Source organism: Pelodiscus sinensis, chromosome 5 (genome assembly GCF_049634645.1).
Source record: "Pelodiscus sinensis isolate JC-2024 chromosome 5, ASM4963464v1, whole genome shotgun sequence".
Classification (NCBI taxonomy): domain Eukaryota; kingdom Metazoa; phylum Chordata; order Testudines; family Trionychidae; genus Pelodiscus; species Pelodiscus sinensis.
The window spans coordinates 113,871,908-113,898,307 of NC_134715.1; the positions used below are offsets into that span (position 1 = coordinate 113,871,908).

The window sequence follows — 26,400 nt, forward strand, 5'->3', positions numbered from 1 at the left end:
CATTTTGGATCGAAGAAGTCATAGTGAGCTATTTTGCTTCATTTTGTTGATTGGGGTATGGAGAGCTATACATTTGAGAGATTCATTCAAAATCTCCACTGGAAAAGGAGGGCAAAGATGACATACTAAAACACACAAAGGAAACAAACTCCCACTTGTGTTAGGAAGGGGAGACACAGTGCTTGCCCAAAAGCCAGTGTTGGTGCAACTGTTTTCCAGTGCCTTTTCACAGCCTCAGGAAAGTACTAATTAAAGCTAACATGCTCTTCTGAATAAGACTGAATATTCGTCGTACATGTCATGCTAACAGACATAATTAGGTTGGTATCACCTATTTATTTGCAGGAATCTATCTTTTTGTTTCCCCTTGAACAAAAATCTGGGGATTGATTTTGCAGACCTTACTCAGGAAATTTAATTTGGAATGTCCTTCAGCTTGGAATCTAAAGACTGGGAACAAGCTTTCGGACTCCAAAGCGGAGTACATCATTTTAAAGTAATTTAGCATACGTGATTCTTGTCTTCCCTTATAAAATTCTATGATACCCTTCCTGTTTAAAATTATAGGGGAAAATCTTACGTACAGTTAGTGGTTGGCCGAACTCCTTCATAGAAGGCAACATACTTTATAAACACAGGAAAAAATCATTTAAAAAACTTAACATATGGATCTTGACTCTGCTGTCGCTTACATCAATGTTACACAGAGATCACTCTTAACTAGAATGGAGATGTTCTAATATCCACCAATGTAAAGGTTTAAATAATTCAAGATTGGCATAGGTCAACTTTCAGAATTCATATAAGACTAAGTACATAAAAGAAAACAAATACTATAGTCTTTATACAGGATATCTAAAAGACACTTTGCATATGGAATTCACCTTGTTCTTTTCCATTGCACACTGTAGCGATTCCATTTTCTACTGTACCCTCCCCATCTGAGCTTGGCCTCTCAGAGGACAATTTCTGCATGGACAAAATAAATTAGGTCATTTCTCATGTGGTCACACTGGCCAAACGATGTGTTATGAGTCAAATTAAAATCATTCTTATTAAATTAAGTGCATGCCAAGCAGCCATCCCGAGAACAAACATGAGATAGTGAAGAGTCCATTTACATTACATAGATTTCTTATGTCACCACAAAAGTATTAAAGCAAAACAAAACTAAGCACACATTAGAAATATATTGCCAAATACTCTTAAAAGGATAAAGGAGTTTGGTGTAATAGACTAATCGGGTAACTATAATAATTAACTGCACCCATAGCCCCTCCTGGACACTGCACTCCAATCCCCTGCTCTTCTGAATAACCCAGGTCATAACCCAAACCCTTGCACCCCCTCTTGCACTTCTGCTCCAGGCCACAACCGCCTACCAGACCCTGCACACACACTTCTACACCCCTCCTCTGGACCAGAATCCTCTCCTGTACCCATACTCCCCCCCCCCGACCCTAAACCCCCTCCTGCACCCCAGTCCTTTCCCCCAGGTCACAACCCCCTCCTTTATTCAAACTCCCTCCCAGGTCCCATACTCCCCTCCTGTACCCTAGTCCCAGTACCATGCTGGCTATAATATATTTTTATTGCATTTCTAGATTCTAAAATGTTGCTCTCTATTAAACAACAAGATTCTAGGAAGAAGTGCTCACTTTAGAAAAAAGAAATCTTCAAAACTATCATTTGTATTAATGCTTTAGGTATATATTTACAAGTGACACCAACCAACACATTTCTATAGGTAGAATTTCAGAACTTTTGGTGTATGTAAGTAGCTGGTATGAACTAGAGTAACTGGTGGATTCTCTGCAACTGGAAGTCTTTAAATCATGATTTCAGTTACTCAGCCAGAGATTATAGGTCTATTACAGCAGTGTATGGGTGCGGTTATGTGGCCTGCAGTATGCAAGAGGTCAGACGAGATGATCACAATGGTCCCCCCTTTTGGCCTTAAAGTCTTAGACTATAAAAAGGTCTATGAAATTAGAGACTACCAATTATGTATGTATTACTAATAAACAAATTAAAAATCTAAAGTTCATAAAATAGCTATTACCTAAAATGCGTGGCATGAACAAAATCACTACATTGTGGTGTGGCATAACATTTTTATTGGCATCTGCTGGAGACAGTTTACATAATTCATTCGTGGCTTTACCATTTATGAGCAAGGTTGGCATCCCAAACTTATGCCATTAAAATTTTCTGCTGCACCACTCTGTATTGTCTTCCCCAGCTAGTACAGAGTAATTGGTGCTAAAAACTTAATTGAAGAGACTCTTTTTTATATGCACTGAAAGTTCTGAAATGATGCCAATACAAATGCATTGTTTGTATAAGGTAGTCAATTGTAATATCTAAAGCATTAGTTAAAAGTATCATTTTGAAGATCTCTTTCTTCTAATATGAGCACATCTTACTTGCTCTTGCACATTTTAGAATCTAGGACCTCTCTCTCTCTCTCTCTCTCATATTACCATTAGGGAAATTAAAATGTGTTTATTTTGGTAAATGTATATTTTTCAGCGGTTACACATTTACACAAGGGGAGGCAGTTCCATGGGGGGCTGGTGCGCACAGGAAGCCCGCTGTGCTCCCCACACGTTCCGGCTACCATGAAGTCACCTGCCCCCCCTCGGCACTGCTGTCTCTGATGCAGAGGCAGCAGCGTGGGCAGTGGAGCCTGCATGTAACCATGAAAGTTAATCGACGAGCCCAGAACTATTCCACTGATACCAATGGCATTACAATAATATGAATCTAGGCTACCTAACTATGAACTTTGACTTCTGGAATCTTGAGATCAAATCTCAGTCAATGGGACTTTTAAAAATTAAATTTTAATGGGACCAGGAATTGGCATTTAACAAACAGGACTGCCATCTCACAATGGGGTCAGACTGTGCAGAAGTCCAGCAGGTTAGGGGTCTAAAGCAGCATTCCTACAGTGAGCATTGGGTACATTGATGCCTCACTTCAGAGCCATCCTGATCATTGTCAGTCTGCTGCCTCAGGATATGTCAACAACACAATTAAAATCCCTGCACCAACTGACTTGGCTTTGCGGGACTTGGGCTAAGGGGCTGTTCCTCTACTCTACAGATGTTCAGACTTGGGCAAGAGCCCAGATTCTAGAACCTTAGGAGGTGGGAGAGGTCCCAGAGTTCATGCTGTAGCCTGAGCCTCAATGTCTCTGAAGAAGTGGGCTGTGCCCATGAAAGCTCATGATACCATCTACATGTTTCGTTAGTCTTTGAAGTGCTACCAGACTATTTTTTGTTTTTTAAGTTTATCACAATTAAACAGTCCCGCAAGCCTGAGTCAGCTGGCATGGGCCAGCCACATGGGTCTAAGCGCAGCGTAGATACATCCTTAGTGTGCCAGGGAGCCAAGTATCTCTGAGTACCTGACAGGCTCTAAATACTGTTATTTTGGAATGCCAAGGGTGCTCAAGCCTCAATATAAAATTGACTTTCTCTGCCAGCCCCCCAAATCCCAGTCCAGCCCATCATATCCCCAGCACCCATCTCTGTCCTTGTTTCCCTCTGCCTCCTGCCCCTTCATTTCTAGGCCCATCTCTACCCCACAGCTCACCCGCTGTGTCACCTGCATGCTCACTTGGAAGCATCTAAAACAAAAACTGCTGATGGATACGAGTTGCTGAAGTTGGCTGATTTAGGCTAAACAGATTCAGGCCTACCTGAATCGGAGGAATAATTGTTTGTGTATTTCATTTTCTAAATGGCCTCTGCCAGAGATGCTATCAGAATGTGAGAGAAATTTGGAGTCTTTGGGAACGGTGTAATTTATTTCTAGAGGAACACACAGATATTAGAGGAAGAGGGGGGAAATTAAAAAAAAATAAAATAAAATAAACAGGGGAAAAAAAAGCATCTTAAAATATTTCCTCCGCAAAAGTTAACAAGTATTTTACTGAAAAAAATTACACACTGTGCCAAATGAAGAGAATGAATTAAGTCATTAATTAGAGACCCGCTTTAAGGATAAATGCAACCTGAACTTTAGATTTGCTATTGACATCTTCTGTAATACATCATCATCATCATCATCTATTTTTGCATTGCTCATTCTTTAACTTTACCTTTTCCAGTTCCGTCTTGTGTATCGGACTAGATGATAGTCCATCTGAATCTATAGTTCCAGTGCAGTTGCTGCAAACATCTTTTACCACCTTAAAAAAAATGAAAAATTGTTTCATTGATACACAAGTCAAAACCTAGCAAAATTTGCTGAGTAGAGTACTTTATTTGAGAAAAAGCACTAAAGAATATTTGCGATTCTGAAGGTTAAAACAGCAGCATGGAAATGATTCTCTTTATTCATAGGCAATATGTTAGGCAGGCTGCCACTGCTTTGAGCTTCTCCACATTGCCTCACTAAGCTGCTTCATGAATGACCTGGAGGAGCCATAATGTCTAGAGGTGAAAGGTTTCAGTTTCTAGACTCCCTAATCTCCAAGCCTCTCCTGAGTAAAGAAACTGCCAGCACATGCAGTAGTTTTGCAACATGAACTCTGCTGACACCACCAAATTCATTTCATTATGACTAAAAAATAGGATTAGAGCCAAGGTCCTGCAAGCCAGAGGACAACACTGCTGCCTAGTATGCTACCCAGCTGCTCTTTTTTCTAATGAAGAAATAATGATGTGCTGACCAAATTGCAGATCTGTATCAGATACTCTTGAGTGTGCGGTTTACATGAATTTTTCATATTCATTATATGATGCTCAGTGGTCACAGTAACATTGACACTGATACATAGATCATACTAATTGCAACTATATCTCAGGAAATGCGAGTTATTTTATGTGCCCCACCCTTGCAAAGAAAGTAAAAAAAAAATAAAATCACAGGAGATGGATTTTTGGGAGCTCAAAAATTGCATCTGTAAAATAAGGCCCCAAAAAAATATAAAGACAGCTTTTGTTTTCCCTGTTTCTCTGTGCACACAGTGTGGTTTTGATTCTAAGAAGGGTATGCCACCTATCATCTTCATATTGGAGCACCTGGTGCTAAGGGGAATGCTAGAGTTCTTGATTGTAAATGTAGGGCTGACCTTTGCACAGCGATGGGCAACCAAGGCTAGCGAATGGGCCACAAGATTGAAATGAGGCATGTGTACTATGATCCCCAAGAATAAGATTAAATACATTTCACTTGATTCTCCTTTTTCATGCCTTTTTCAATACAACATGATCCATTATTGGGGCAAATTAAATTGCTGGCAAAAGTAACAAAAGCTGAGGGAGCACAGGTCTCTCACAACATTGTGTGCAATTAGCATGCACCTCACACATGCCCTTGCTTTAAATTTGCGTCACTTCTCATTTTGCCAGGATCTGCTCAACTCTCCTCCATCACTGCAGGCCACACCCATGCTCCACTCCCTTCCCTCAAATCCCCACAGGGCCCCTTCCTTGACTCCCAGCCCTGGAATGTGCCGCATCCCTTCTCTTCCCCCACCCTCACAGCATTTCTGGAGTGCCAGGAATCGTCTGATTTGCACCCCATCCTGACACCATTTCCTTTCTCCCAGAGCTGGAATTCTGCAAGTCAGCTGATTTTTGGTGTTTGAGTTCTGGAAAGGCAGGGGAGGGGGAGGAACAGGAGCAGGGCCAGTGTGCAAAGCAGCTGATTCACAGCACTTTGGAAGTGCTGGGAGGCAGGGGAAGGAATATAAGTGCAGGGTCCCCAGTTCAGGAGAGGCATGGGAGGAGGGGGATGGGGAAGACACACACAGAACTCTGATGGGCCACATGCAGCCCACAGGCCACAGGTTGCCCATCGCTGCCTTAGACTGCAGATATGGTCAGAAAAGTGACTATGTAAAAGTGGGACCTTAATTAGCAGATCTTTTCCCTGGGTGTAGACAGAGTAGTACCTAAATGATATACATATGGTTTTACTGCTCTTTGCCCCTGTTAACACAGCAGAGTCCATCCAGCTAAGAGAGAGATGCATTTTACTGTGGCTGAGACATTAACAGAAATGTGAATTCTGCCAACATTTATACTGGTAACATCACATAATTTATCTAAGAAGAGAAACTGGCCCACAGAACCCTTGCTCCCAGGCTGTGTCTAGACTGGCAAGTTTCTCCGCAAAATCATCTGATTTTGCGGAAAAACTTGCCAGCTGTCTACACTGGCCACTTGAATTTCCGGAAAAGCACTGACAATCTCATGTAAGATCGTCAGTGCTTTTCTGGAAATACTATGTTGCTCCTGTTTGGGCAAAAGTCTTTTTCTGAAAGACTTTTGCGCAAAAGGGCCAGTGTAAACAGCCCATTAGTGTTTTCCGCAAAAAAGCCCCGATCGCGAAAATAGCGATCGGGGCTTTTTTGTGGAAAACCGCGTCTAGATTGGCCATGGACGCTTTTCCGCAAAAAGTGCTTTTGCGGAAAAGCATCCTGCCAATCTAGACGTGCTTTTCTGAAAATGCTTTTAACGGAAAACTTTTCCGTTAAAAGCATTTTCAGAAAATCATGCCAGTGTAGACGTAGCCCCAGTGATGTTATGCAAGCCAGAATAGAAACTTCAATTTCATATCCCAGGCTGTTCGCATGGCTGAAATAGCGACGAGGAGTCCTGTGGCACCTTATAGACTAACTGAAGTGTAGGAGCATAAGCTTTCGTGGGCAAAGACCCACTTCGTCAGTGGGTCTTTGCCCACGAAAGCTTATGCTCCTACACTTCAGTTAGTCTATAAGGTGCCACAGGACTCCTCGTCGCTTTTGCAGATTCAGACTAACACAGCTACCCCTCTGATACATGGCTGAAATAAAAATCCCTTTTTACTTGTAAATGGAGCAAATGTGATATGGAAACCATTAAGACATAATCAAAGATGGCATCAAATAACATCCTTTTCTAGCTAGTAGAGCTAAACCTCACTTAAGGGTATGCTAAGCAAATCAAATGTCTATCTAAGGTACTTTAGGGTCCCCATCATTGTGGTATCTGAGCATATGGGGAACTGAACTGCCTTGCCCAAAGTTGTTAGCAAAGCAAGGAATTGAACTCAGGTCTCTCACTTCCCATGCTAGCATCCAAAACACTGGACCATCCCTCCTCTGTGGTCTGCTACTACTCTAGTCCCATCTTGCCTGCATCCCAAACACACCCACACTCTTTTGGGGTCCACAGAACTCATGCAATTCTGTATCTTGAGGTCTCCCTCAGCATTCACACACTCTCCTCAGTAGCAGGGTAAGAATACCACTGAACAACAACTTTAGCATCAAGACCAGATATAGACGCAACTTATGGTTAGATTTAATTCCTGTGCTTCAGTTTAATGGAAATATCTTAGGGTTTTATTTGTAAAGAAACTTGACCATTCAGTTTCTGGGAACTTTCATTTCTGTCTCCTGCATGACCTTGATGCAACGGCTCATGTTTTCAGCATCTGGTCACACCACACAGTTAGTTAATTTTGGCAAAGGCAGATAGTAATGGAAGTTACAGACAGAACAGAGGGAAATGATTTGGCAGCAATGACAGAATAGTATGTGCAAGTCACGGAGTTGAATAAATGCTGTTCTCAAAATACCTCACACACTTAAGGGAAGGAACACTTTCCCAAAGCGCTTAATTGGGTTTTAATTAAATTCTGAATAAAAATGATGCACTAACACAGAAAGCTCATTAAAAATTCTAAAGCAAATGAATATTCAAAATATCAGCATCTGAACGTTTTTGGTAAAAGGGATACATCTTCAACTGGTGAAGACTTATTCATCAATTTCTAGGAGTAACATTATTGTGTTTCACAAACAATTTCCTAAAGTCATATGAATAAACAAGAAAATAAAAACCCTGATACCTACCCTTTGTAACTGTTGCTCCTCAAGTCCATTCCATTGTAGGTAGGTGTGTGTGCACCTACATGTACTACAGTCAGATATTTTTGCTTTACCAGACTCTGTAGGAACAGCAGTGCCACCCCCAAAATGTTGTACTCATGGCACCGTGTATCAAGTGCCACCATCACTACGACCTCTCAGTTACTTCTTGCCAACTACTATGACAGAGAGGAAGGAGGGGCTGGTAATGGAATTGACATCTTGAAGAACAACTGTTTTTTCTTGAGTGCTTGCTCATGTTGATTCCATTGTAGATGACTCACAAGCAGAGTCCTCAGAGATGAGCTTAGCGTTCACAGCTTTGCAGAATGGAGAGCTACTTGGCTGAAGCCAGCATCATCTTGAACTTGCTGGGTCAACAGATAGTATGAAGCAAACAAGCGACCCAACAAATTTCTTGAACTGGTACCTAAGATAGGTTGCTAAGGGACCCTGTGCCCTAGTTGAGTAAGCTATCACAATTTCTGGTAGGGGCACCTCTGCTAGCTTGCAGCAATAGTGGATGCAGGCTATAATCTAGGATGAGAGTCTCTGGGCTAATACAACACAACCTTTCATCCTGTCAGTAACAGCCGCAAATAACTGCACTGATTAACGGAACGGCTTTGTCTACTAAAGCCGTGCCTGTCCAACGTCCAGGGTATGTGTTCTGTGCTCCTCAACCATCACATGAGGTTTTGGAATAAGACTGATATGTAAATAACTTGGCTAATATGGAACTGGGAATGGGCCTTGATCAGAAAGGCCCAGTGCAGATGCAATTGGACCTTATTCTTATAGAATAAGGCAGCTCCAATGTGAGTGCCCTGATCTCAGATACCCAATGGCCCGAAGTTATAGTAACCAAGAAAGCGACCTTCCCGGGGAGAAACAGAAGGGAGCAAGGCATCAAGGGCTCAAAGGAAAGGACCCATGAGCCTGGACAGCATAAGATTTGGGTCCCAAGGGAGGACTGGGTCTCTGAGGGTACGTCTAAACTACATGCCTCCGTCGACGGAGGCATGTAGATTAGCCAGATAAGCAGAGGGAAATGAAGCCGCGATTAAAATAATCGCGGCTTCATTTAAATTTAAATGGCTGCCCCGCTCTGCCGATCAGCTGTTTGTCGGCAGATCGGGGCAGTCTGGACGCGACGCGCCGACAAAGAAGCCTTTCTTGATCGGTACAGGTAAACCTGGTTTCACGAGGCATACCTGTGCCGATCAAGAAAGGCTTCTTTGTCGGCGCGTCGCATCCAGACTGCCCCGATCTGCCGACAAACAGCCGATCGGCAGAGCGGGGCAGCCATTTAAATGAAGCCGCGATTATTTTAATCGCGGCTTCATTTCCCTCTGCTGATCTGGCTAATCTACATGCCTCCGTCGACGGAGGCATGTAGTTTAGATGTACCCTGACATGTGGGTAAAGGCACACCACACCTTTCAGGAATTGCACCATCATGGGATAGGCAAACACTGACCGGAAGACAGCAACAAGCCTGGAGCTTGTGGTGAAGCAGGTAGTGGAGAATGCCCTCCAGCAAGACCTCTTCTGCACAAATGAGCTGATCTGAGGCCCAGCATGTGAAGAGTTTCCATTATGCCACAACACTCCCAACTACAGAAACAGGAAAGCATCTGACAAGGAATCCTGGTCCCTCCCCTGCAGAGAGCAGAACACGTGGCACTTCCTGCTCTGCTGAGACGTGAGTCCACCTGTGGAGACCCCACAGATTAGGCTGGCCACTCCAGATGGAGTGACCATTCATGGCGAGACGAGAAGGACCTGCTCAGGCGATCTTCCAGAATGCTCTTGGTTCCGAGTAGATGGGGTGCTACCAGGTAGATGTCGTGTTGTACACAGAAGTCTCAGAGGCGGAGTGCTTCCTGACAAATCCCTGGCACTGCCCTGCCTATTGATGTAATACATCATGGCTACATTGTCTGTAGAACCTGCATTACCTTGCCCTTCAGGTGGGGTAAGAAAGCTTGGCAAGCCAGGCAAACCATGAGTTGCTTGACACTGATGTGTATGGCTAGGTCATGCTGCATCCAATGTCCTTGAGTGCTGAGCTCACCCAGGGTTCCCTGCCCCAATCCAAAGTCTGATATTTCCGAGACCAGAGTGAGTGAAGGAGATGGGGTCACAAAGGAAACTTTGCAGCACTGACTTGGGGACCTGTCACCAGTCCAAGGACAGTAGGACATGGCTAAGTACCATGACCGCTCAGTCCAGGGGTTGTCTGCTGGGAACATGTAAACTGAGACCAGCCACGTTTACAGGGGCCTCATATGAAGCCAGGCCTGGCTGACCACATACGTACATGTGGTTCAACAGGCACATATGGGCTGTGATGAGCGGGTGGGCCTTTATGAAAGATATTAAGTTCACCCGTGATCTGAATCCGTGGCAGGAAAGCACCTGTCCACATGGAGTCAAGAACTGCCCTGATAAGCTGCACATTTTACTAGCATTAACATGGACTTTTCTATGTTTATCAACAGGCCCAGGCTGAGACAGGTGGAATGAACCAGATCAAGGCTTCTTTGCACCTGCTCCACAGACCTGGTGAGCCAGATATTGCAATATGGGAAAAGAAGGGTTCCATGCCACTTGAGGCAAACCACTACTGGTGTCATGCATTTGGCCAACACTCTTGTAGCTGATGATAGGCCAAAAGAGAGCGCCGTGAACTGGAAATCGCATCCTGCTACTATAATATGGAGATGAAATGTCTGTATCTCATGAATATGGATACATGGAATTAAGCATCTTTTGAGAGCGTACCAGTCTCCCGGATCCAGAGAAGGACTAACGGAGGCTAGGGGAACCATGAAGAACCTCAACTTCTTAAGAGCCTTGTTGAGGTGATGCAGGCCCAAGATGGATTTTAGGCCCCATTTGGCCTTTGGAACTAGGAAATAATGGGAGTAGACCCCTCTTTATGCATGACCCAAGCAACCTCCTCCACCACCCCCAAGCACAGGAGCCTGTCGGCCTCCTGAATGAGAAGTTGCTTGTGGGCGGGGGAGGTCCCTGACGAGAGATTGTGGGAGGAGAGGGGGAGCTGTGAATTGAAGTGTAAAGCCCTGGGATATAATATCCAGGACCAATATCCTTGACCAGGCCAAGCAGAAAGATCAAAGAAAATGGAGGAAGGAGCAGAAAGAATCTGGGGAACTGACTGGGATATCACTCCCGGGTGCAGTCTCAAAATGCATGCATTTGGGCCCCATGGATTAGTGATGTGACATGGGCCGGGATGGAAGTGGAGAGGACACTGAACAGTGAGATGCTCAGCCATGTACTCCACCATGACCCAGATTGTCTGCCAATAATCAGAACAGATCCGGATGTTCCCTGAAGTAATTGGGTGGGCTAGCTCTCGAAGAGCCTGCCAGAACCTCATCTAGGGATGATAAGGATAATTGGGTTACTGGAAGAGAACCTGTGACTTCTTCCCCCTACAAGGGCAAAGAAGCTTAGGGGTGGGTACCACAGCCTCTAAGCAAGTGGCATGCACTGCTTCCAGTCCCATTGGTATCAGCGATGATGATGGCACAGCCAGTGTGACATGGGCCACTGGTGACATCTGCTGTTGCTTGGAGGTGGTCGCCACTGGGCTGGCCACTGCCCTGGGTGCCTTTGCTGCGAAGATACAACCAATGCATTGTCAGGGCCTGAAGGAATCTGGGCAAGGGATTAAACAGGGTCTCCATGTTAGAGAAATCTCCTTCAGGTGACCACAAAGGAGCACTGATGCCTGAGAGTGGACTCTGGAGACTGGTGACCAGAGCGAGATGACCGGTGATGGTACTGGGCAACTGTAGCAATATCTAGGAGACCAGAGCCTGGATGGGGGTTGTTCCCATGGCCTGCGATAAGGAATGGCAATATGATGTAGATGGGTTGGAAGGTGAGTGAAGCTGGTAATATGGAGACTGATATTGATCTCTAGGCAAACCTTGCCTGGGCAGTGATGACCACAATGCTGGCAACTGGGGGTGTGCACTGGAGGATCTGGGGTGTAGCCCTGGGGGATTTGCAAGGCTGGGGTAAGGAGCACTGTTTTGTCTCAGAGGATCGGCAGTGCTACACTACCCCTCCCCCAGAGGCTGTGGCCAATGGCTTGCCCTCCTGCTGTGTCAATGGTGCTGGCAGAGGCATTTGCTTTCTTTGTGCTAGAGAGGCCAGTACTGATGGGGGCTTGGGCCTCCAAACTGTTCCCATAAGCCAGTGACAAATTGTTAAGGGGCTCACAGCTTCAGCTGGAGAGGAGTGCACTCACGGCTCTGGGGTGGCCAGGTGGATCAAACCAGGTCCCCTGCCCAAAGCCCTTGGGCTTTTTGGCCTGGTGGTGATCCAGGCCTTCTTAGGCACTGGGGAAACTGGTGACAGGTGCCATTGGGGCTGGAGGACACTGCGCACTGGTGCCAAGGGACTCACGGATTCCTGGAGAGAGGGTTTGGAGGCCAGGCAAGAGGCTGACTTCATGAGAGGGGATCATACTCTAATATCCCGCTCTTTCTGAGTTTGGGGCTGAAAGTTCATAGCAATAAGACACTTCTCCTTGATGTGTAAGCCACCCAATTGTGTGGGGATCATTGGCAGGCATATGCAAGGTTTGAATCCAGGGGCCTGGAGCGTGCCCTGCCAGGGGCAAATTAACTACAGCTATCTAATTAGAAAAAAATTCAAGTTCTTTAATGGGCTCTAAGATTAAGGATCTCTCAACAAGGAGAGAACCACCTCTAACAACTTGCAAATCAAGGGAAAGAGGCACTCTGAATAACCACCAAGGGTGGTAAAAAGGAATTCAGAGGGCATAGGGGAGCATGGTGCCTGATATATACAGCAGATATGCTGATGACATGATGTAAGAGGCAGCATCACGGGGGGGGGGGGGGGAGGAGGGCGCAGGTGGGATGCCAGGTTTTAAGCAGGCTCCCTGCAAGCACTGCCCCCCTGCGCTGCTGCCTCTGATACAAAGGCAGCTACATGGGACGGAGGGGGAAGAGAGGAGGGACAGGCAGGAGCTGGTATGCACCAGGAGCTGGCTTTTAAGCAGCTTTTAGGTAGCAGTCACCTGCCCTGCCCCTGCACTGCTGCAGTACCAGGAGGTTGGTGGGGGGGAAAAGACTGGGGGGTGAAAGAGACAGCTCCATGGGAGCCAGTACATGCAGGGAGCCAGCTTAAAAATGGAAACAGACAATTACCAGTGACGGAAAATGTCAAGGGTGCTTGTTTTAACAGCCTTATAAAAAGGACTGTAACATCTTTAAACGACCACATATGGACACACAGTCTTCAATATCAGGAAAAAAACTTCATCGTGCCCTCTACTCCAGTGTCGATGGACAGATTTAGTGCTGACTCAAAAGGCACAGGGTCACCTACTGAATCACCAAAACTCTACTTCCACCTAGGTATGCCATAATCATTTTCCATTCAATTAGTGATCCAGCTCCACTCTGCTTCGTTTATGAAAGCCAATGGGATCACAGCAAAATGTGGCATAGATTTAAGCATTAAACTAAAGAAACTTTATACAAATCAGGCCTGGCCAAAGAGTTGGCAGGACCCAAAGCAACATGGTGACAGTGGGGCCTGGTTGGTGGATGCTCTAGTTTAAGTCAAACCCAGTTAAGGGGTTACAGAGTCCAGCTGGGGCAGCACAAGTTGCTCACTGGATACATTCCTCTACACCTCAAGTTAAGAAAAATTTCAACTTGGACTCTATTTCAATCTCATCTGCCTTGCTTTTACTGATCACTGTGACATCATTATTCACTACCGTAAAACTTCCAATAAAAGCCCTCAGCATCTGTTAGTACAAACTATCCAAGACCTCTGGCTTGTATTAGAGACCCAGCGTTTATTTGACAGATACGGTATCTATTAAAATATCTGGTCAGTACTCCTGGCATAACAGAGTAAAAGACTCATAATGAAGGTAAGTGCTTTTGTTTTGGAGGTTATTGTATGATTTTCTGTAATTTGATATCATTTTCAATACGGTTAAAGATGACTGAGTCATCTCTGTGTTTCAGTATGCTGGTATAAGTTTACCTCCCTCTCCCCCCCCGCAATCATGTTACAGGCTATGGGGAGGAGAGGGAAAATTCTCTCAATGGAGCAGGATTTCTCTTTCCCTCACTCTGACCAGGGCATCCCCCTAGGTAGGCCTGATCCCAGGGTGGGAATCTCTTCTGTTTGGTCAGGGTATCCCCTTGTAGGGGCAAACTCTAAGTTGTGGGCAGGGGACTGCTGTGAGCAGTTGCAGAATGGGTGGGTGGCTATCTCTGTCTCCTCCTCTTTACAGGGGCGGGACCCCAGCGCCTCCCTCCGGTACCTGTGGGAGGGTGAGTGGGGGCTGGCAAAGTTTGTCTCTGTGGTTGGCTGCACCACATGGCCAGGTGGCTCCGAGCTAGGGCAGCAAGTGAGTGGCTGGGTGGGCAGGTGCCAGGCAGCGTGGGGCCCTGAAGGTGCAGGGCCCAAGGGAATTACAGTACCTTGCTCACCTTGCCCTAAGATTGGGCTTGGCCCAAATAATGCATAAAACTATAAAAAATTAATATATTTTAATAACATGGATTTTTTTTTAGATTCTCTTGCACATGATACTTGATGACCAAGCATTAGAAAGCACACTAATACTATTTTTTTTTCTTTTTGGTTTAAAGACTAAATTTCAGATAGCTTAATTTGAAGGGGTTACAACCAGTAAGGTAGGCACTTGTGGGGCTGCTCAGGAGAGACTCCAGTGCTGCCCAGCTCATTCGCAGAGCACCCTACATCTAAATTGTTTCTACTCTGTGTGCACAGTCTCATGCCTCAGTGTTCATAAAATTTATTCCACACATGGTTGGAAAAAATCCACCCATATATGGGAAAGATTAGAGGGAACACTGGTTACAACACAGAACCTATTTGACTGTATGAATGAAGTCATTAACGGTAGTATATTGCTGTAATACCACGTTAGTAGCATTTTTGTTTCTTTGTCTACTACCTCATTGCGGCATGATAAACAAGTGCAATTTCTTGCAGCCAATTGGATATATAGGAACGAATATTCAGAGCATAGGTCTGTAGCTGTAGAAATTCATGCACATTCTCAAACATCCATTGAAAAACCTCATTTCTCAGCCACAAAGGCTAATGTGCAATTTTATAGGCGCAATTCAGTGTTACTGATGCAATCTCTATAGCAGCCTGAAATCTGTACTGGTTACACTTGGTGCTCTGAAATTCTGACAAAGTGGTGACATCAGCTATTCTTTCAACCAAGCACTCTTTAGCTGGTAAGCCTGAAACTGCTTATGTGGTTTGCTGTCTAGACTTCATTTTACCCCAGATTTCTCAGCTGTTTTCTGGTGTCATCTCTATAGAATTCCTAAGAATGTACTATTTATTCAATTAAGCATACTTGAACTGACATTTTTAAATCAGCTGCTTAAATAAAGTAACCTATATTTTCAAAATTACATCTTAAAAAAGAGATGTCAATTGCTTCAGCCTACAAAGGAAAGTCACTTGCCCAATCCTTATTTTCACAGATACAGTACTAATCTTGGCCTTTATAAGCTAAAGGAAAAAGTACTAGCTTGATACTTAAATCTGAAAACAACCTAAGCTTGGCTTCCCAACAGGGCTCACAGATGCATATTTTTGAAGAAGGTGGTATCCCTGTTTGACAGGTGGAGATGGAAGTGATAGGAGGAAAATAAAGATCCAATCAGTTCTGTTGTTCAAAACAGTACAATTGTCTTAGGAGGTTGGGGAACTAAGTGTGCTGGATATAGCCCAGGCTGTATTTCCAAGGTAGGTAAACTATTTCTCCATGAGGTAACAGAACTTATATCTGGCCCATTTGCAGAATCTCCACTCTGCTCCGTTAATTAAACAATACCAACCTCAGAATCCCACAGCACTAACATTAGGATCGCCATGCATCTGATTTTTGACTGGAACACCCAGTCAAAAAGGGATCTTGGTGGCAGCCATTATGAGTCCGACCAATGGCACAGCAGGGCTAAGGCAGGCTCACTGCCTTTCCTGGCTCTGTGCAGCTCCTGGAAGTGGCTGGCATGTCCCAGTGGCTTCTAGGGAAAAGGGGGAAATCAAGGAAGCTCCAAACACTGTCCTCACCCCCAATGATGGGTCTTGCAATTCCCACTGGCATGGAACTGCAACAACTGGGAGTTGCGGGGGTCGGCAGCATACAGAGTACCCTGACCCCTTTGCCTAGGGGCCGGACAAGCTGGACACTTCAGACAGGATCCCAGAGAAGGGGCAGGGTCTTGGGGAAGGGCTGGAGCAAGGATGTTCAGTTTTCTACCATTAGAAAATTATCAACCCTAACGGGAGGCCCTCATTTGAACTGGGCAAATTGACAGGATATTCTGTCTAACAAGAGGTCCCTGACTTGCTGAAGGGCTGGACCTATTTGTGTCCAGAGAAGTGATGTGTCCTTTCTGGTATGTTTAACATTAGTCACAAGGAAACTTTTGTTGTTTGTATAGGTCCTCTCTGTAATGTTTTATCCTTAAAATAATGTACTCTGCTGAGAGAGCCATATGATCACCTATAATTGCTGACAATACACGGGTCTTAGCCCTTGGAAAGTAAGCAGTGCACAAGTGCTGGACATTAGAAAGACTAACTTGCTGGAGATGTCATGGTGTATGGTAAGAGACTGTGCAGTTTTAAAACCCCAGGTCAAGAGGGAGAGGGATGCCTGTGTCAGCCCAAGAGAGGCGATGGCTGGGTGCTTGAAACTTTAGGTTAGTGCCCTTAAGGGACCACAAAGGGAGAATACAGGTGCATCTCCCCAGTGGTAGAGTTTATGACTCTGCCCAGTCTATCAAAGCTAGAAATGACATGCTGGGGACAGATCATAGGCAGGTGTGCCTCCAAGCTGATTGGAAGACAGGGAAATTAAGGGCCCAACCATCTGCCTCTTTTCTATTTCATTGCAAAAAGAATCTGGCACAGTCTGTAAAGAGCTGTGTTTGGTCAAGAATGCCCAGACTTAACAGCCAGGAAGAATCAAGAGTGGCTTTTCAGCACTAAAAATACTTTCCAATCTATTGGTAGGAGGAGGACACCTGCAAAATCTCTCCTTCCCAACACAACACAGTGATCTCATTCCCAGTACTGTTCTTTCCTACACACATCCTCACATACTGCAGGGGTTCACAGAGGGATGGGGGTAAGCAGTAAAAAGAGAATTAGCTGTAAAATAGTGCCATTTGAAATCATTGTATTCCATTGACAATTAATATTTCTAAATGACTAATATTGAGCTGTTGTGAGCACAGGATAAACTGCTTTAGGACTGTTACGGAGTCTGTGATTTGTGCAGTACAGTATGTAATATGTTATAGCAAGCTGTAAACTCAGACATTGGGAGGACAGTAGCTTTCCTATGTACTTGAAATAGCTTTATTAATGGAAAGCTCTGTAGTGTAATAGAACAAAATAAACTACTGTCAGTCTGTCTCCAAAAGTTCTGCAGATTGCCCAGTCTTTCACTCTCTGCAGAGATACAAGTTTGCTAAGAGGAAATTTTGCAAACTTCTTGTTTTAAGTAGCAGGAATGTGCCTTGTATGTGGAAATAACTTTCTCTGCCTAGGTCTGTGAAGACTGTTTTGTGTATACATAAATACATTAAACATGGTCTGCGAAAGAAAGCCTGATAAGCCCAAATACATTCAGCACTGCAGAATCCAAGTTTAGAACAGCACCGGAAATATCGGAGCATTTAGTATGATCTAATTACAATGAAATTCCTTTGGAAAAGATTGCCACAGACCAATGCCATCTCATTCCAATCAGTTGCCATGTGCGCATGCAAGACAGATTCCAATCAGTGTTCATGAAATGTAAAATTAATTAACAGGACACTTGTACAGTGCTGTTTTTAAGTAATAATTAGGTATGGAGATTATGAAATAGCCTGTCAGTGTTCGTTGCTGCAGTTACTTCCTACAAAAAAAACAAATTTCAGAGGCACTCTAGACACAGGTGAAGTTAGCAGTTGCCTAAGGAATGCTTGTGGTTGGAAGATGGGAGCAGTTCCCTCATTCTGGAAGGTGGGTCCCTGTCACAAATTTCTAAGCAAATAGGAGAGATGTGACACAGTGAAATTTTGCCTTAGATTGAGACAAACACACAAAACAAAGGCTAATCTGGTGGTATACTAATAATTAATTTTCAATTCAGCAAGTCACTGTGCAGTCATGCCTCTGAAACTGCTCTTCGCTTCTTTTTTTATAGGAAGCCCACACACCATCAGGAAATTCTTGTGTCTAACTCAACTGTGTTTAGAACATACAATTTATTGTAAGAAAATAAGTACCATATATGGTTATGTCCGAGCAATGCACAGAGAACGCTGGATGGATTTGTGTGTATTCAGAATTGTAGATGTACTTAAAAGGCTGGATGAAAAGGTTTTTAAATAAGTCACTGAAGCCTAAGTGATAGTTTCCCACAGTACTTCACTGACCTTCGCTTCTGAGAATAGCCAAGTGCAACATAAAAACTAGTAATCTGGTTAGGATCTGAAACTCAAGTTACTTGCATTGGGAATTTCCACATTTCTAGACACTGAACAGAACAGAGTAAAAAATGGCAACATTTTGTTTCTCAGAAGTCTGCAATCGCAAGACAAACTGCAACACATAGCATGCTGCTACAACAAAGCTTGAAAACTGGACTAAGTCTACTAGACAGAGTGAAACACAGCTGCACTTCTGCATGTATAAAACACCCGCTCCCTGAAACTGACACTACTACTACAAATGTGCTTCTGTTTACTGTGTACTGTACTCAGGGCTGGATTAACTCTTCTGGGGGCTTGCAGCTATTAGATTTGGCACTTACCTGGCACAGATCCTGGGGGGAACAGGTGGCTCCGTGCAGCCCTACAACTACAGGCACAGCCCCCTGCCACTCTTACTGGCTGCGATTCCTGTCTAATAGGAGCAGAAGGGATGAAGCCCACAGGTGAGTGCTGCTAGTGGGGATGTACTTGGCTCCACTCAGAAGGGGAAAGTGGCGAGGGAGATCACCTGCCATCCACTCAGCTGCATTTAAAATAGCCACCAGCTTTCCGCATTCCTCTCCTGCCCCCCACACTCAGCACTGTCAAGATTCTGGGCAACTTCTGAGCCTACTGCTGTTTAGGGGAAACATGTTTACAATAGCAAAAACAGCACATGGAGCAGTGCAAAGCATAGCAGCTATGCATCTTCATACCCGTCACATCAGCTCATCTACATCAGCCCATTCATTTACACCCACAACCACACCTGCTACTCAGATTCCCATGAGTCCCCATGAGTCCCTCTCCCCTCCAATGCTGCTCCATTACTTCTCCCTTCCCCTTCTGTTAAAGGTGTAGTGGTTCTGGGCTACGCTTATTGTCTTGCTATGTCAGAAACAAGCAAGCAGTGCCTGGGTCTTTTTGCTCAACAGCCCCCTCTGCTTACTCCAAGTTTTGACTTGCCCCAGTTAAGAGGAATTTGTCAAGCCTTGTACTATGTTTGATAGAAAACATTTTCATCTATGTTCCCAGAGAATTTCTTCCATAAGCCAGGATGTTAAGAAGATAAATGAACAATGTGTACTAATCTCTGCAATTCTCATACACAACATACATGCCACCCGTGATTCTGCATACATTTATGCACGTATGAACTCAGTGCAACTACTCTCACACATAGCTACTCAGGCACATAAATTGTCAGAGGATCAAGGGCCCAAAAATGTAAATATGGGTGGACAAACATTTACTGGTATGAATTCAGAATGGCTCCTTCACTCGTGAATAGCAAAACCATTAATTCTTATCATGCCAAAGGGATACCAATAAAACCTTTAACCAATCTACATCATCATCTATTTTGCATTAGACAACAATTACAGAAACCACTCCTCCCTTTTGCATAAGTGTTTTAGAAAATTAAAACCCACTTTACTGATATTGTTTTCCTCTCTTTCTGCCTTGGTTACAATGTATTATTTTTGAAGCACCAACAGTAATGCTAGGCCCTGTGAATCCATCTGTGTTTAAAACAAGAGTTCCTACTTCACAGACTTAAAGAGGGAGCAAAAATTATACAAAGCATAGTATCTATTTGAAAGATGAAAAAATTTGGCTTTCAGTTAGCATAAAACAATCATTTTTGGCTTTGACTCATCGCACTGATAGCACTGCTGCTGCTGTTTCAGGGATAAATATTACTCATCATTTTGGGGAGAAATTCTAGATTTGAAGAGAAACAAAAATTTTCGTTACAGATTTGTTAGTTTTTTGTTGGGAAGAGAAGAGTCAAATATCAAAATTTAGAATTCCAGTTTCTCATAAAATTGTATACTTGGAAAGAGCTGCATGGTATTTCACGTGAGCAGCAGAATTCAGTAAACACAGCAAGTTTATTACAGAAGAAGTGTCATTGTACGAGGCAAAAACGTGAAAGGATTTTGTTCGTGGGAGGTGAAAGCGCAAAGCCTGGATATACGTGGCCATTCTTCTGAATAACAAAAAACTCCACAGCTATCTAACTTTGAAAATCAGGCACATTTTCATATCTCACCTTTTATTATCAATTTATACTGAATAATAAACACGATGTTTTATTGCCATGCAACTGGTAGGAAACCATCCAATACCTTCAACCACTGCTCCGCCTGTTCTTTGCTCTGTACTGCTAGAACCAGGGCATCTGTTCCTTGATGAGTGATTTTCAGCTCATGCTTCTTCTTTTTACTGTCTTTGGGAATGTATGTGATACTGCAGTCATTCAAAAGAAGTTCCATCTGAGGTTGCTGGTCCTTGGAACTTTTATAACACTAAGTAAAAATGGAAGAATGTTACGTTAAATTTGCTGCACTTTTTGGAAAAGCACTCAACTGTGCTATTTTTGCTTTTTTCTTACTCATCCCCTTACCACATACAAAAGTTAATCAATGCTAACTTCACAGCTTTCTCAATCTTGCTCTTTTTTAAAGTGAAATGATGCCAGATTGATATTATCAAAGGCTATTCAATCATAGAACAGTACAGCATGGAAAAGTCCACTGCAGGCTTTGTTTACCCACCAATAAGCCTCAGTGCTGAACTAGGATGTGAAGGTTTGCTGGTTAACTTTACTAGCATGCTTACCAGGGTAAGCAGTTAACAGGCACCCACCTGGCTAGAGAAGCCCCCTGCCTGAGGCATGGTGGGCCCTGCCTGGGGACAGGAGTTGAGGTTCTCCTGGCAAGTAGCATGGCTGGGGCACTGGTGCTCATCCCATTCCCCATTAGGAGCAACTAGCGGTCCAGAGCAGGACAAGCACCTGTGCCCTGGCCATGCCCTTTATCATGGAGCATCCCAACCCTGGTCCCCCATAAGCACCAGGCAGGGCAAAGCAGGACAAGCACCCTCCCTGGTCACACTACACCACAGGAGTACCCCAACATACATGCAGACATGCATTTTACACATGGGTCTCACCCCTTAATTTAAAATCTTGCCTTATCCATTTCTTGTGCTAAGATTCAGGAATATGTAGTAATTGTTAACAGGATATTACAAACATTACAACCAAGGTTAAGAAAGTAACTTTTTTTTTCCAAGCCAATCTTTGTAACTCCCCACAATTTTCTAATTGTTTCCCTTTCAGGCTAAAATTTATCTGGCCTGGTCTCAGCTCAGAGGCAAATAATTTCTCTGAAGAAATTTGGTTTGTAAAAATATATATATATATGCTTAAGTTATATGAGCAAGAAAAGCCACTACTATCTTTTAGAAGTTTAAGCAGCATTTATGGTGCATATCTTTATATATATTTCTAGATTTTATTTTTCAGAGTACATATATAAAGTTTACTAAAAATACACATTTGCATAGCAAACCGTGCCAGATGAGTCTGTACAGAAAGTAATTATTAGCCCAAATATATATACTGAATATGTGGTACTGATCTAAAATATCACATTTTGGTCTCATTTAAATATTGCATTTATAATATAGGGAATTACTAATCCCTAAGCGCATATATGTTTGTATTACTTCCTGCATAACTCAGAAATTAAGTATTGTAGGTTTTTCTTCCAATACTAAACTAATCTTTTTAAACTGTTCATTCAAATCCTGTTATGATTTTTATTTTCTTAATCCCCATTATAGTGTTACTGAGGGAAAAAAAGCCAGAGGGAAAAAAATAATTTCTTAGACCACACAAGTAGTTAAAAGAGCATGTGGTTAAAGGAAAAACAGTACCACTACAGTTTAAAATAAATAAACTTCATTCTAGAAGAAATATAAGGTGCCTTTTTAATTTCTCTTTCACTCTCTATTTTGATTTTAAGCTTCTATCCTTCACTCATAGGAATGGTGTCTCTAGCCTCTGTCAGAGGCTGGGAATGGGTGACAAGGGAGAGATCACTGGATGATTATCTGTTCTATTCATTCCCTCCAGAGCACATGGCATTAGCCACTATCGGAAGACGAGATACTGGGCTAGATGGACCTTTGCTCTGACCCAGTATGGTCAGTCTTATTATGAAAGTCTGATTCTGAATTTGCATGTGTTGGCATAAATCTGACTAACACCACAGAAACCAATGGATTGCCACCAATATAAGTGAACCAAATCAGAGTCAAATTTCTGTTTGACACTTAACATATATACAATGCACAAATAATAACCTTTAAACATAAATTGAACTGCCCGTTTAATATCAACTTCCCACCATATTTACAGCAATCTCTTATCTGACCACCTATGTCTCAAAATCAATCTATTTCCCCATCAACCAAAATAGAAGATGAACTTGGCAGCATACTCAGAACATGGTCAAATGTGGGCTATGAAGAACCTAAGAGAGAAAATGAGTTTTAAATTGAGGATCTCCTCCCCCTTTTATAGACCATCCCCTTCCAGCTGCTACCAAGTTTTTTAAAGTTGAGATGCAGCCATCATAAGCTTATCTGCTATTACCACTTTGCTGGCACCACACAGTGGGGAGGGTAAAAAGTGCCCAAGTGATTTAGGAAGTATTTTGAAACACGCAGTATGGCTTTCTAATATAAAAATGAAACTCTTTCATAAGATCACTGTTTTTTTCACTGAACAGAAACAAGTCTTGAAGAAAGGAGTTTACTAAATCATGGACCTATAACTGGTGATCACTCTATGAAAGAAACATAACGGAGTTCTAAAGAACAAAACACAGAAAGATATTTAAATCACTTCCATCTTTCCTCTCTATGATACAGCTGTGAATTATGTGAATGTGGCATCTGTAATTACAGCAGAACAGATGGTGAAGGTTTAGTTTTAAGTATATACATTACGATAACATACGCTGCCAAGTGATTGCTCAATCTACCAAGGGGCTTGTTTCTCTAAGGGTCTGATCCAACAACTCTTATATAGGGAAATCTCTCAGAATCCATTGGGATTTTTGCCTCCATAAGGGCTGGGTTTACAAGGTTTCAGGGACGAAATATATTAGACAGAAATAGGCTTCAGGCTATGTTCTCTGCATCAGAGAATTTTCTAGGGCAGGGTGTAGGTTTCACTGTGACAGGTTCCATGTTCTAAGTGGCTTTAGAAAAAGCAATCAATCGATTGATAAGAGGCCCCTAATGTCAGATTCTTGTTCATGACTAGGCTCTCTGACACCAGTACAAAACTTGATCTCCGTTTACAATATGTTTACCGTAAGCAATTTTCCTTTAAAAATAATCACATCTTTAAATTACAAACAAAATCTAGCCAAATGAAAGAAAATAATAATTACCAGTAGTTTGTTTTCTTTGATAACACAAAGTAGTTTGGTCCACTGTCCAAATCGCTTCTTTCTCAAAAGGAAGGCACAGATTTTGGCATCCTTTACTAGGTCCATAGAAGCCTCCTCAGAAGGCCATTGATGTCTCATTTTTTTCCCTTTTCCATCCTCCTCCTCTTCATCATAAGATTCGTAAGAGCTGCTCATAGCATCGGAGTCATAATCTTTAAGGAAAGAATAAAAGTGCCCAGTTAAAACCATCAGCATTGAAACACACATATAAAACTGTAAGTTATTCCTTTTAGACAAACTATAAACAATATATTTTTCAGTCTTTAGTAGTATCAATACATGTTTATTGAGTACGAGAAGCTACAAAGGTGAGAAATGCATCATCATCAGATTTAACCACAGAACCATAATTAGGCCCATGGAATTTTAAAATTCAACTTAACTTGGAAACTAATACTTAACACTTATATACTGCTTATTTTGAAAATGCTACATGCAATTTCATTTTTCACCTTTTGTAGCATTGCTAAAGGAAGAGATTATAATCTTTTCCCATTACTTAAGGTGACAATGTCTGCACACACACACACACACACACAAATATTAAGGACACAGTCTATAGAGAAATAAACATGAAGTTTGACAGAACTCACAAGGAATTAAGTACTTCTGTAAGTTAAAATATTTCACACCATATACACTAGAAAGACATCAATGGCTCTTTGATTTAAGTGCAATTCGTATCAATCTCTTTGTTGTTAACCAGAAGTCAGTTCTCGAATACTGAAAAACTTTGTTGTCCTTATCACAGAACTCTGTACCTTCTATTAAATGAGGACATTTCTGCCAGCTAGTATGCCTAGAAACTCCAGAAGGCACAATCCTTCCTGAAGCACCCTGTGGAATGGCTGAGCAATAATCCATTGCATGGATGTAGCAAAGGGCTACAAATGAATCCAAAATTAAGAAATGGTGGGGTTTTTAATCGTTTAAAAAATAAAAAAAGGAAAGAAAAAGGAAAGGTGGGAAAGATTAGGGATTATCTATTACTTAATTTAAAGTGGCAACCTGGAAAATGCTTTTATATGAAAGAATATTCACTTTCTCATAATCATATAAAATAATATGTAAGACCTACTCTCTTCTAATTACCTCCCTGAAAACCAGGGCAAAGAGCATAAGCAAAAACATACTTCTAGAAAGGTGATCCAGGAAGCTCAATGAAAGTTTATACTATTGAATTAGAAAATCCCTAGGCAGCCATTGATTAAACTCAGACAAAAGAACACTCGCATGCATGCGGGTCCGGTATTTAAGGCAGGGGAAGGCTTTGCCTTCCCAAACCACCAGGCATAGCCCCACCCACAGTCCACCTCCAGAACGCCTGCAGTAGGTTTTCTGGGGCAGAGTGTTGCTGCCCCCAGTGCCCACCCTCCCCGTGTTCTGGGGCTGGAGAGGCAGGACTGGGTCAGGCCATGGGGTGCACCCTCCTCCAGGGCTGGGAAGTCTGGGGCCATGCCATGCGACCTCTGACCTCCTCTGGGGCTGGGCCATGCTGTGCATCCTCCTTGCCCAGGGCTGGGGAAGGTGCGCTTAATGGAACGCCCTTCTTCCTCTCCTGGTGCTCCCAGGCTGGAGAGGCTAAGCTGGGCTGTGCCAGATCGTGCAGGGCACGCCCTCCTCTGGGGCTGGGACCATGCCACTAGCCCTCTGCCCTCCGCAGGGCTGGGGAAGCTGGGGTAAGTGCGCGCCCGCCTTCTCCCTCCTTTCCCTGTAGTTGGGAAGGAGAGCGCACATACGGTTGCCCCGCCTCCCCGTGGGGGTGGGGCTTCAGAAGAAGGGGCAGGGCTGGAGGTGGGGCTGGCACTTGCATCCCCCAGCTGTGCCTTCTCCAACCACCCTTGCTCATGTTACCTGCAGCGACAGAAGAGTTAAAGTGAATATGAAAATGTGGAGCTTGGTATTTAAATCAGCATTTTTAGGGAAGCCCTTCCCTCAGCGACATAGCTAAGTGGGAAGCTGCCACAACACTGGCCCATCCCTCTGGCAACACTAATCCTCCTTGAAAGGTAGCTCGTGACTCACTCCATTCTTTCCATATTCAGGACCAGCAATACTTTCAGGTGGGCATGAGTTGCCTCTTTCCCCACTTCCAATTTAACAGTGATCCAGGGTATAGTTAGGCCACTGATGTCCTGCTCTTGTCACAGCTTCTAGCAGTGGGATTACGGAGAGTCCAATCCCTGTCCAAAGCGATCTTATCTTTGCTTTAAAAGTGAATTGTGACTCTTCTCTCTTCTGTGCCACCTGATTCCCTCTGCATCTGGTCACCCTCTCAGAAGAGTGGCTAGCAGCAAAGTAGAAAAGGCTAAAAGAGCATTTAAATAAAGTGAGACGATGGAATCCTATTCCTGATAGTGCATATCAATTTAACTACTGGTGGGATTTCTACCTCCAAAATGAACTGACAAGGCTTTTTGTTAAAGATCGGTCCTGAACAAAAGAACATGCATTTCCAATATTGCCTTCATTAGGCCATGTTTAAGACTCTTCTGATGTAATACAGACACACCCTGAAAAAGCAGAATGATCTGTGAAAAGAACAACTACTAATTCTTATCAGATCACGGCCTAGCCAAATACCTTTCCCATCTGCATTTTTAGTATATCTGACACGGAGGAGGCAAAAGGCAATAAAATACAGTGAAAACAGATACTGTAATAGGCC

General features: G+C 43.3%; 1 protein-coding gene across 7 annotated transcripts in view; it reads right to left on the reverse strand.

The window, feature by feature from the left end:
- The window catches only part of AFAP1 (actin filament associated protein 1), a 172,897-nt gene that overhangs the window by 33,185 nt on the left and 113,312 nt on the right, over positions 1-26,400 (reverse strand). For all 7 annotated transcript variants that reach the window (XM_006128231.4, XM_006128235.4, XM_075930796.1 and 4 more), the window contains 4 exons: positions 23,673-23,884; positions 20,553-20,732; positions 4,109-4,198; positions 885-969 (listed from right to left, as the gene is read on the reverse strand). In XM_006128231.4, the coding sequence (XP_006128293.3) occupies positions 885-969; positions 4,109-4,198; positions 20,553-20,732; positions 23,673-23,884 (567 nt within the window). The remainder of the gene's footprint in view (positions 1-884; positions 970-4,108; positions 4,199-20,552; positions 20,733-23,672; positions 23,885-26,400) is intronic.